This window comes from Narcine bancroftii, chromosome 3 (genome assembly GCF_036971445.1).
Source record: "Narcine bancroftii isolate sNarBan1 chromosome 3, sNarBan1.hap1, whole genome shotgun sequence".
NCBI classification, from domain to species: Eukaryota; Metazoa; Chordata; class Chondrichthyes; order Torpediniformes; family Narcinidae; genus Narcine; species Narcine bancroftii.
This window is the reverse complement of record NC_091471.1, coordinates 342,104,053-342,117,228: the sequence shown is the minus strand read 5'-3', so window position 1 is coordinate 342,117,228 and position 13,176 is coordinate 342,104,053. Positions and strand designations below refer to the sequence as shown.

Genomic DNA, 13,176 nt, shown 5'->3' with positions numbered 1-13,176 from the left:
TTTTCAAACATTTTCTTTCCATGCTTTCTCAAACCATAACTGACAATGGCCTTCCCTGAAAATGTCTCAGGGTGAGACAACTGGATCACCTCAACATCCGACTTAGCCCCCTGCGTCCAGTTCATCACCCCAGCGTTCAACTCATCATACATGTCCCCCATTCCCCCCCCCCCCCCCAACCTCCCTCACTCTGGCCTCCTTGTCAGACTAACTTACTCCACAAAATCTGATTCATAAAATCCATCCGGCACCCTCTCAGTGTGATTCCTCGGCTGTGGCCCAATGTCTGAGACCACCCTACTGGTCAGTAGGTCAGCCTCAGATTGGCTGGGCATGGCTAGGAAATGAGCTTTAAACATATACAATAACATTCCATGCTTTCCCAGAATTGTCACCCACACTGCTGCTAAATCTTCCTGTTATTATTAGGACTATTGACTCCTTTATGAAGTTTTTGTAGGTTAAATTAAGTACAGGGAGAAAATAGACCAATTGCACCAGGTATTATCATTTCAAAATTTTATAATACAGCTTAAGACCTGGCATATAATGCATAATCATCAGATCAAGAATAAAGATTTTCAAATCTTCAACATCATGAATTCTTTAAAACAAGTTAATTGATCATGATAGAGCCTTTTGGGTATTTGTTCTCACCGGACTGCATAGCTCATGCGGTCGGGACGCAGAGCTCTCAACATGCACAGCTGCTGCAACGTGGTCTTGTTTTTCCATTCTTGTGGAAATTTCTCTTTCTCTGGACATTCACACTCCACAAACTTCTTCCATCGTTTGGCAGAGCCTTCAATATCACGGTCCAGGTTTCGAAACTCCTCCATGGATGCTAGAGCCTGAGAACATAAAGAAGCACAGAGATATTTCCTTCAATCTTAAATCAACTCCAACTCTGAATGTGCTCAGACAGAGCCAAAGACGTACAGAGGATAGATTAATTGGGTGAATTTGGGTGGTGAGGATTCATGTGCTGCATCTCTAAATTAAAAAAAAAACATTATATTAAAACTCTGTTTCCTCAAAGTTGTCAGGGTCCATTTGCCACAATATACACCCTTGCAACAAATACTGCTCAGTAAAAACACAATGCTGGCGAAACTCAGCAGGTCAAACAGTATCCTTTATCTTCTTTGGCTTGGCTTCGCGGACGAAGATTTATGGAGGGGTAATGTCCACGTCAGCTGCAGGCTCGTTTGTGGCTGACAAGTCCGATGCGGGACAGGCAGACACGGTTGCAGGGGAAAATTGGTGGGTTGGGGTTGGGTGTTTCCTCCTTTGCCTTTTGTCAGTGAGGTGGGCTCTGCGGTCTTCTTCAAAGGAGGTTGCTGCCCACCAAACTGTGAGGCGCCAAGATGCACGGTTTGAGGCATTATCAGCCCACTGGCGGCAGGCACCAAGAGATTTCTTTAGGCAGTCCTTGTACCTTTTCTTTGGTGCACCTCTGTCACGGTGGCCAGTGGAGAGCTCGCCATATAACACGATCTTGGGAAGGCGATGGTCCTCCATTCTGGAGACGTGACCCATCCAGCGCAGCTGGATCTTCAGCAGCGTGGACTCGATGCTGTCGACCTCTGCCATCTCGAGTACTTCCAGCAAAGATAAATATACATAACCAATGTTTCGGGCGTGAGCCCTTCATCTAGGTGTCTGCAGACTTTTGTGTTTTACTTCACCATGTTAAATCCTGGCAAATAATGTGCAGTTGGTGTACCATTAACGAGAAATTGTATGGGAAAGATTGCTGAACACTGTTACGAGCCCAGAGGACCCCAAAACCCAGCAGCAACAGAAATTCACCAAGACAAATGGTGACTTAAACAAAAGTTGCCTTTAATTATATTTAAACATGAAAACAGGATCAAACTTTAACTTATTACTATTGACTTAACTAACCCCCTTCTATTTCGAAGCGCACATGTATATAATGTGTATGCAAGTTTAGACAAGTCCTTTGATTCACAGTCCAATCTCACTTCTCACTCCTCCAAGTTCACTGGTTGCAGGCAATTCTTATACTGTGCACAGAATATGACATTTATGAAGTTCACCAGGCTTTGGTGCTTGAAAGGTAAATAGTTACTGCTCAAGAAGGTTCTTGTTGGTTTTCAGAAAGAGATGCGTTGTTCGCTGGACACAAGCTGATTCCTTCTGATCAGTCATGTCAGTGTCTTGCTGAAGAAACTTGCCCCATCAGGGCTTTCCAGATGATAACTTCTTTCTTTCAGGTCACCACAGAGTTCCTTTTTGTTTCCCTTATTTCAAGTGAAACATTAGGCAGCCAGTCCTCTCCTCTTGCATGGACCACAAGGGCTTTGACCAGGCTGAACTAAGAACTCACAACCTGTCTTCAAAATGGGGTTTTTCCACAAGTTTGCCAGCTTGTCATGTTCCAGTCCCAGCTGCTGAACTCTAAAACTCTCTCTCTCAGAGAAAAGCCTATTTGACTCTCACTGCTTGCAAAACCACATGACCCTCTTAGAACAGCAAACTGCACTCAGACAGCCTATGGCTCTGAGCCTAATCCTTCGAGTTCTTTCACATGTTTCTTTCAAAACAACAATCTATTAGTGAAGTCCCTTAGACACACCCTAAAGCTTTTGCAAAGTCACAGGCCCAGCCTGTCTGGCTTGAGCAGAGCTCCAGTATTTTAAATGAGATCTGTTTGTAAGTGACCTACACTAAGAAATCCTGCCACAATCTATCTCTTTAAAACATATCTAGATACAATCTAAAATACAACATAATCTGTCACAACACATCCACAATGCTAAGAAAGGAAGTAAAAGTGAAACCCTATTCTGAACATGTTCAAGCTATAGAGAGAGTTCAGATGAGATTTACAAGGATGCCTGAAGTTGGTCTTTTCTCCTCGGAGTGATGGAGAATGAGGGATGACCTGACCGAAGTGGGGTATGGATTGCGTGGATGGCCAGAGGTTTTACCCAGGCTAACACGAGGGGGCTTGGGAGTAAGTACTGGGGGGGGAGGGGGGGAGAGAGAATATGAGAGGTACATTTTTCACACATAGAGTGGTGCCAGCAATGGTGCTAGAGGAAGATACAATCAGATCTTTTAAGAGATGATCAGTTGAATACATGGAATTGAGAAAAAATGGAGGGATAAGGAGAAGGAAAATCTCAGCAGTTGTTCAAAAAGGCTATTAGGTCATCACAACACTGTGGGCCGAAGGGCCTGTAATGTAGTTGGGTGACTATGTTTTGTATACCACACCTATCTCCACAACACAATTTTCTTTTTTTAAAAAAAAATATTGATCATTGTATCTCAATACAAAAAAATCAATAATATAACATCAACCATTTGGTCATGGATAATGATAAAAAAAAACACAATTTTTTTTCTCCCCAACCCCCTCCCTCCTAAAAGAAAGAAAAGGAAAGAACACCTATTGGTACATATATAATATTGTCAGTATATACATATTCATTGATTATTACTATAATCTCTATTTGAGAGGGGTGGGTAAGGTAGAAGAGGTGGATGGAAATTTATTCATAAAACCCATATATGGTTTCCAAATATTATAAAAAAATTCAAATCAATTCCTTAAATTATGTTATTTTTTCTAAAGGTATACAATATTGCATTTCATTATGCCATCTACTTAATAATACTACATTTTCAATTTTCCATGTTATTGCTATACATTTCTTTGCAGTCACTATTCCTAAAAAATTCTCGACATATATCTAATTTCAACTTTACAACCTTCTCATATATATATATTCCCAATTAAAAATATCCTTGGATCCTTTGGTATCTTCATCTTCATAATTTGTCCTAGAAAAACAATCAAATCGTTCCAAAACTTTTCCACTTAACACAATTCTCTTTGATTTGTTTGTGCATAGCAATTATTCAGACGGTTGTAAGGCATTAAATGGTGCATGTTGTTTTAGACCTCCTGCAGCTATGATCTCTGCCACCCAACAGAACAAAGACAGCAGGTGAAGTGGGTAACTGGACCTGCACATTTCCATTCAAGACAAACACCTGTAGATAAACCTCTGTTCTATCGTAATCACTGAGTCAAAAACCTAACGTCCAAACCCTCCTCCCTGTCGCTTCCCCTCCTTAAAAGCAGAATGCAGCTTTGTAACAGAGGCAGAAGGATCACCACCACGATCTCCAAAATATAGCAAAAGTCCAAAAATCCGGATGCTATAAATCTGGAGGACCTGAGAATCCAGACTCTCAAACTTTTTAAAATTTAGCGGGCTCTTGTGTGCATGTGTGCATGCATAATTGCCACGGATGACAGCAGGAACAAGTGATCATGCTTAATACAGGTAATAGTATCTGTAATAAATTTATTTGTCTAGTGTATTTTTTTTTACAATGTTTGTTTTTAAACATAATTGTAAGCATTCCGTGTTCTTTTTTGTAGTGAAAATATTTCTGCTAACATTTTTGCCAAGTGTTGACTTTATTTTTCTTTAAAACTGTTTGTTTTTATAAATGAACAAACGATTAAATTTTGCCTGTTCATCTCCTTTATTCTTCCTGAAATTTAAATTTTAAAAGTACTGCCCGGTGATTTCAGAAAATCCAGACCGAGTCTATCCCTGAGCAGTCCAGATTTTAGGACTCGTACTGTAATAAGAATAGGGAATAAATATGGAGATTGTGATGGCACAACTCCTTTGAAAGAACTTTGGGTTTAATATTATGCTCAGGTCTATCCTTCATCCTTCCTGTGTTCTTCAAATTCATTGGAAAAAACAAACCCTAACCGTCCTGAACTTTGAGTACATGAAGTGCTCCCCCTTGCATGACTACCCATCCCAGTTTGGCGCAGGGCTCAGAGGACATTGGACGAAGCTATACACATTCGAATTGGCAGTCTGTGGAAAAACTGTGGGGTGTATCCAAAGTTGCAAGTAAAGAGGGGTCATGTCTTCATCATTTCCTTAGAAGAGGGAGAGCTGCAGCAATAAATATGCCCTTCACTGGGAATCAGGATGGCAATGGGGGGATAAGGGGGGTCATCAAAAATGGGGATTTGTACCATACCACCAGAAAAAAAAAGCATTGGGCAACCAGGGCAAGAATGGTGGCAGACAGACCCCAAGACCCACTGAATAAAATGAAAACAGGAATTTACTTTGGGGAAAATGACAAACATGGTATAATGTTCACTCCCGTACTCCCCAGCACCAAACATAGTTTGGGAAATATCAGATCATCTCTATCCAGATCTGCAGTAATGCATGGTAAAGATCAGGATAAAGGCAGACCTAAAGTAGCCATTTGTTTGTACTTTGCAGTAGTTCAACAAGATCAAGCAATGGAAAGAAGTAGCTTTAATTGCGAACAACCAAGAGATATTTTTGAATATGATGACATTAATTTGCTGGCTTAGTGTCTGCCTGATCAATCACTAAAATTATTGTATATACTGTGGTCCAATACCTTGAAGCTTCAGGACAATATTAACAACGTGATTAAATATAAATAGTTGACAATGAAACTCACCGGCACTGCAAAATAATCAATATGCTCATTGCTTCAATTAGTGAATTGCTCGAAAAGGTTTAAAATTGCCATTTTTCTTCGCTCTGCTCTGTCTATCTGTTCTTTCTCCAAACTTGATCAACGATCTCCCTTTGCTTTGTTTTTCTTTTGGCGTTTGTATGTAAAGTCAACATCTTCCTCCATCTCCCGCCTCCTCAGTACTTCAAGTTACCTCAATCCTTAAAGCATTTTGGTTTGGACGATCTGCCAATTGCACTGTTATGCACCCTTATCAGCTTGCACTTTGAGTCATGTAGAATTATTGGATGCCCCTCATTCCTGGAACCTCATTTCCTTTGGTTAGATTTATGCGAAGACCTGGCTAACCCAGATTTATTGGGGAACAAAAAAAAATCACGAAATGATTTGTGGATTTTGGATCTGGCAAGAATTAAAGAATTAATGATTACACGATCCAATAGTTTAAGATGGGTGTGAATGCAAACTGGTTTAAAAACTGTTGATCTTGGATATTAGTACAGTAATAATTGAATTGTTGTCAAGTAAAAGAAAAATCTGAAATGCAAAATTTGATCTATTTCAAGGGGCACAGCTCTCCTCCACTAATACAACCTGTTTTCACACACTGTCACTCCATAATGCCGAATAACTAGGCTCACTGTCTGTCTGCTCCATGCACAACTGGAAAGATGGATGTTAGTTCTTCCAATAGCCTCACAATCCACCAAGTTTTCCTGGTTAACCTCAAAGTTAGCTTCCCGACATCTCAGATGACCAGCTTGGTTTATACAAAGTTTAATGAATAAGGAGCAAGTTATTTAAAGAAATAGATGATTCTAGACCCAATGCTCTTCCAAGGAGTTACGCAACAACATGTAGAAAAGGACGAAGGAGATGCTAATGGTTGTGGAAATGGGGGAAATGAATTTAATTGTTTCAAAATCAATTAATTAAATCAGTAGTATATGTCTATTGACAATAGCTGATAATATTCAGTTTATTGCATGTGCATTCCCAGGCCAATTTACCTTGGTGTGACCTCTTATCGCCAGCGAAATTTGGCAAAGTTGCAGAAACCTCGTTATCATTTTGTGCTTGACTGAAGAAATAAGAACTGGTAATCAATGGATATTGAAAATATCAAAATCTAATTGGGATAACATCATCCAAATCTTTAACCTTTTTACTGAAAGTAAGTGGCAGTAAGCCAAATATGAATAAAAACATTTAACAGACTTTTGCCCCTGCACTTTAAAGGAATTAAGAATTCCCTAAATATCTGGCAATCTATAATGAGTAGGACTGGATTGGCAAGAGATGTTTGAAATTTCTTACTCATTGCTATCCTCCTCCGCAATTTCCACCACCTGCTACTGTAGCGCTATCACTTAGACCTGACAGACCAGGTCAAGATTAATAGGTTTTAATCACTACATGCTGTTGGGCCGATTCCAGGGCAAGTACTGAGGGAGGAGCTTGGGTGGTACCACCTTTATTAGGAACCCTGAAGGGGAGGAGTTACAGTGTTAGGGGCGGGCCAACCAGTACAATGCATGTATTGCAGTGTTCCACCACAACTAGGTGATCCCGCCTTGAGACACATTCCCCTTACTGCCTTCCACAGAAACCCCTCCCTCCATGACTCCCTTGTCCACTCCTCCCTCCCCATCAATCATTCCCTTGGCATGTACCCGTGAATGCTGGAGATGCTCCGCTTGTGTCCACATCTCCTCCCTCACCAATATTCAGGGCCCCAAACAGTCCTTCCAAGAGAAGGAACATTTCATTTGTGAATCTGCAGGGGTCATCTTCTGAATGCAGAGCTCCTGTACATCAGAGAGACTGGGCACAGACTGGGAGATCGCTTCAGTGAGCACCTTGGTCCTGTCTGCTGCAATAGCGTGGATCTCCCAGTGACCACCCATTTCAATTCCCCATCCCATTTCCTTGTTGACACGTCTGTCAATGGTTTCATGTTCTGCCAGACTAAGACCACACACAAATTGGAGGAACAACACCTCATATTCCATCTGGGTACCCTCAAATTGAATGGCATTAACATCGACTTTCCAATTTCTGTTAAAACTACCCCCCTTCATCTTCCTCTTGTCACCTTTCTCCCAACTGTCTCTCTTCCCTTTTCCTTCTGTCTCCTTTCAGAGAGCCAAAATCTATTCTTACCTTTCTCTCATCATATCCAATTAACACCATTTGGCTTTTGGTCTGGACTCCACCCCCTCCCATTCTTCCTCCTTTCTCTCTCCATCAGATGCCTTCCTGTTATTTACCTGCACCTTGAAGAAGGACTCAAGTCTGAAATGTCAGTAATACATCTTTACCTCCTATGGACACTACAAGATCCTCCTGTATTTCTATGTTTTTTGAACTAAAATCACAGTGTCTGCAGACTTTCATGTTTCACCACATTGGTGTTCTGCCTTGGTGTAAAACCAGTTGTTACAGAATAAGTTAATACAATTATCATAAAATATTTCTTTAAATGGCATAGATTGTGGGGGTTTAGTTTAGGTATTAGTTTACAGTAACATTTCACAAAAGACATCTTATTTGAAATGCAAGAGCTATGCCTAAGCAGAGACTACAGTAACTTTGAAGAATGCCAATGAAGACTTCACAATTAGGTGTTAATTGGACTGATGTTGTGGAATCGAAATGGACTATCATCTCTAAAGGAACAGATGTCCAGGCTCAGAAACTGATTAATTTTTTGCTGGTGCCAGCAATCCAAGTTTGGTTGAAGCTTGCTGTTCTATGAGGGATCATGTAGTTTTGTAAACAGAGAGGAAAAAAAAACATGCTATTCTCATTGGAGAGAGAGGGAGAGAGTTCCAGTTTCTAGCAGAAAGAGGTGTTGGAAACTGCAAGCTTTGCAGACCTGCTATAAGACCCCATTTGAAGACGGGTTTTGAGTTCTGAGCTCAGTCTATTCTAAACCCTTGTAGTCAATTACATGAGGACGTGGCTGGTTAATGTGTTTCTCACAAAATAGGGGAAAATGAAGAACTCTCTAGGGTAACCCGGAAGAAATGGTTATCATTTGGAAAACCCATGAGGGGGTAAATTTCTTTGGCAAGACACTGAAGTGGCTGATTGAAAGAGATCAGTTTGTGTGTGTCCAACAAACAATGAATCTCTCTCTGAAACCAACCAAATTGTGGTAACAATTTAAGTTAAAGCACCAGAGCATGGTGAAGATCATAAAAGTTCAATTCTGTGCACAGTCTGGGAAATTCACTAATGCCAGTGCACTTGGAGAAGTGAAAAATGAACGATTGGACAATGAAACAAAGAACTTACCTGAACACGTAAACATTACATACATGTGCGCTTAAAATTAGAAGGGGGTTAAGTTAATAGTTATAATCTTATGTATGAAGAGAATTAAAATCATTTTTGTTTAAATAACCATTGTCTTGGTGAATTTCTGTTGGTAATAGTTTATGGATCCTCTGGGCCTCGTAACAAGTACAGAGACAGGTTTTCTCTATTTTTAAAACCTTGGCTCCTAACCAGCAACTCAGAGCCTACTCAGCTCCAGGGGAGAGATTGAATTGGCAGTTAACCTTTTTTCACCAATGGAAGAGCTTCCTAAAATGACATTGAGCAAAATGCATAACATTGTTGGGGTGGCACAACGTCTTTACTGCGCCAGCGATTAGGACCAGGGCTCGAATCCCGTGCTGTACGTAAGGAGTTTGTACATTCTCCCCGTAGCTGCACGGATTTTCCCTGGGGGCTCCAGATTCCACTGTTTGAAATGTAAATTGGGCGGCATGGAGTCGTGGGCGGCATGGAGTCGTGGGCTGAAATGGCCTCTTACTGTGATGTTTGACTAAATTTTTTTAAATTAAAATTTAAAATGACAGACCAGTAATATGGATAAACCTGAGATACTGGAGATAATTCTCCTGAATTATGGAATCCACAAGTAAATAAAATAGAGGAAAAATGAGTAGTTACTCTTAATATGTTTTGATGAGAAACTGGTTTATTAACTCCATTTTAATTCTTCAGCAATATTAAAAGTTGATGGCTATTTTAGTGTTGAACACAACCTGCACCAAAATAGAAGTACATCTAAATTTCTTTTTGATACAAAGGATCAAAAAAAGCATGGAGGAATCCCTGACCACAACAGGTATTTAAAAAAGTAGTCCACGCAAGCAAAATCCATACAACTCCAAACCTCTCTGCCATTCAGAACATGGATTTATTTTTAACCTAAATTGAATGGATGGTCAACATTTCAAATGATTTTTTAATTAGGATATTCACATAACTAACAGGGCTTTCTGTTCAAGTCAGGATAAAATGGTAAATGTTACTGCCACAAGGGGATTTAATAAGCATCAATTATTAAACAATACGGCTACTTTCAAATGCATGAGTAGAATCCAAAGCACACAGTCTGAGATTCTTCTCAAACTCATAAATGCCTTAATTATAATGTTGTTTGCATTATTCAGGGATTACTGAATGATTACAACACAGAGGGGACAATTTGGCCCATTAAAATAGTATTGGCCTTATTTATCAGTCTCGCGCCACTGACCTCTCCCATCATCAGTGATGATTTTTTTTTCTTTTCACCTCCTGAAAGCTCCAGTTAAATCTGCCTCTACCTCTCACAATATGTTTCAGACCACAATAACTCAGCAAGGTTTCTCAAACACCTTCATTAAGGCACATTAGCTCAGAGCAGGAGGAGGCCATTTACCCCCTCAAGCCAGTCACACCTGGGACAGAGTATATAGACAGGTTTTTGGGAGATAAATTGGGAAAGGTTTGTTACAGTAGATCACATACAAACACTTTAAAACACATCTTATTAAAAATACTGGAGCTCTGCCCCATGCTAGACATGTTGGGGCCAGCATTCTTTGCAAGAGCTTTGGAGAGTGCCCAAGAGACTTCACTAATAGATTGTTGTTAACAAAAAAAAAGCAACAGATGAAGCAGTGTGTCGGAGTCACCTTGTGTCTGGATGGTCATGTGGTTTTGCAAGCAGAGTGTCAATCAAGGTGTGTGTGTGTGTGTGTGAGAGAGAGAGAGAGATCACTTCTACATTGTTACAGCCAGCAATAGCAGCTGGGACTGGAACAGGACAAGGTGGAAAGCTTGTGGAAAGCCCCATTTCAGGGCCTGGTCAAAGCCCTTGTGGTTTATACAAGAGGAGAGGACTGGCTGTCTAATATTTCAATTGGAATAAGGGAAACAAAAAGGAACTCTGCGGTGACCTGAAAGAAAGAGGTTATCATCTGGAGAACCCTGAAGTGGGCAAGTTTCATCAGCAAGACACTGAAGTCGCTGATGGAAGTCCATCAGTTGTGGATGTCCTGGAACAACAAATCTCTCTCTGAAAAACAACAAGAACCTTCCTGAGTGGTAACCATTTACCTTTCAAACACCAAAGCCTGGTGAACTTTATAAATGTTAAATTCTGTGTACAGTATAAGAATTGCCTGCAACCAGTGAACTTGGAGGAATGAGAAGTGAGATTGGACTGTGAACCAAAGAACTTTTCTGAACTTACACACACATTATATACACATGCGCTTAGAATTAGAAGGGGGTTAAGTTAGGTTAATTAAGTCAATAGTGATATTAAAATTTGATCTCTTTTCATATTTAAAGATAATTAAAAGCAACTTTTGTTCAAGTAACCATTTGTTGTGGTGAATATCTATTGCTGCTGGGGTTTGGGATCCTCTGGGCTCAAAACACACCATACAACATGATCAAATCTGATCTTCAACCTCAAACACAATTTTCCTGCTCTACACCCCTATTTCTTGACTCTCACTATTTAGGTATCTATCCATCTCAATTTTCAGTACCACCAATAAGTCAGCTACCACATCCATCAAGGGTAAAGAAATGCAAGATTCACCACTCAAATTTCTACTCATTTCAGTGCTGAAGGACTATCCTTTATTTTGAAACTGTGACCCTTCTGTTCTAGATCCTTACCTGGAAAAAATATCCTCTCCGAATTAACCCTGTCAAGTCCTCTAATAATTATTTTTAAAAACCCACAAAATGCTGGAAATACTCAGCAGTTCAGGCTGCATCTGTTGGAAGAGAAACAGAGTTAAATTTCAGGTCATCAGAGCTTCACCTCATGCTGAATTCCAATACAAGATCTTCAACATGAAAGGCTAACTCTGTTTCTCTTCCCACAGATGGAGCCTGAGTTGACCACTTCCAGCACTGGTTCGTTGATATTTTAATTTCCATTTCTTTTTTCTTTTATTTTTGCTCCAAGCATTTTCTGTGCTTCAACACGGTCATCTGTCATTCTTCCAAATTCCAGCAAATAGAAATTGAGTTGATTCAGTCATTCATGATGTAACAGATCTGCCAGCTTAGGAACCAGTCTGGTGAAACTTAGCAGCATTCTTTATATATCAAATATATTCTTTCTTACGAAAGACCAAGATAGTACATAATAATCACGGTGTTTATTTTACAATAAATTCGAATGAGAAATCTTTTTTCTCATATACTCTAATTCTCCAATGATAAAGATCAATGTACCATATTTCTTCCTAACTGCCTTTTGCATCTACATGTTATCTTTCCATCATTCATGTACGAGTTCTCTTTGAACATCAATGTTTCTCAATCTCCCATCATTTGGGGGAAAGAAACTCAGCATTTCCATTCCTTCCACTGAAGTGAACAAAATTCTTCTACCTTGTACTCCCTGTGTCAAGTTGTTGCCTATTTATTTTGCCTGTATCCCTTTGAAACATCCTTGTGTTCTCATTGCTATTCAGATTTCCATTTGGTTTTATGTCATGAGCAAGCATGGAAATGAAAACATTTACCGGTAGTCTGTGCAGCCAACTTATCAATGTCAACTATGAATAGTTGAGACACTAGAAACTGTCCCTGCAGTAGCCCATTAGTCACAGTCTGCAGTTAAAAAGGACTTTATTTTTAAATATCCTACTCTTCGTTCTTCTTCTGTTAACCAAATCAATCCTTGCAAGTAGGTTACCTCCAATTTTATTTGCAGTAAGTTTGGTCATTAGCTTCCTTTGTGCAATTTTATCAAGACCCTTTTGCTTCTCTTCCTCTATTGCTTTGGCTGTTGGGCGACACTAATGGCAAATTTTCTTATGGCAAGCATAAGTTGATGAATTTTGTGTAAGTTAAATTTGTTGTATTCTTACATGACAATAAAAGGAATCCTGAATCTTGGATATTTTGTGTATTTTTCTTCTATTGTTCCACAATCAAATTTAATTTAGTTTCATATACATTTTAAAGAATATCTTTGGAATACAAATCCCTTCCGAAAGCTCAGTTCCTACCTTCTCAGCATATTTCTTTTTTATGGTTCTCAATACCAACGCCGATTTCCTTGGGAGTGATCATGAAGCAAAAATATTCTCAAAGCACATATCACCTGCCAAGTTGGTAATATCTTCTGGGTGCGATAAATCCTATTAATGACTATCAAGCGCACTTTAATTTATATAATTTAACGTGGTTTACATTGTTGCAGAACCATTTCCCAGATGCCAAAAGCAAGATATTAGTGTAGCTTTTTGGGGAATGTAATTTCCAATACTGATGGTGTGAGTTAAAGGGAATTCTAAAATATAACATGCACTAGCAGAATGGTTAAGAGTTTAA

General features: G+C 39.6%; 1 protein-coding gene across 8 annotated transcripts in view; it reads right to left on the bottom strand.

The window, feature by feature from the left end:
* Positions 1-13,176, bottom strand: part of dnah9 (dynein, axonemal, heavy chain 9) — a 380,785-nt gene that overhangs the window by 91,895 nt on the left and 275,714 nt on the right. For all 8 annotated transcript variants that reach the window (XR_011354703.1, XR_011354704.1, XR_011354705.1 and 5 more), the window contains one exon: positions 658-851. Coding sequence is in view for 3 of the 8 variants with exons in the window: in XM_069929513.1 (XP_069785614.1) it covers positions 658-851 (194 nt within the window). In the remaining 5 variants the exon portion in view is untranslated. The remainder of the gene's footprint in view (positions 1-657; positions 852-13,176) is intronic.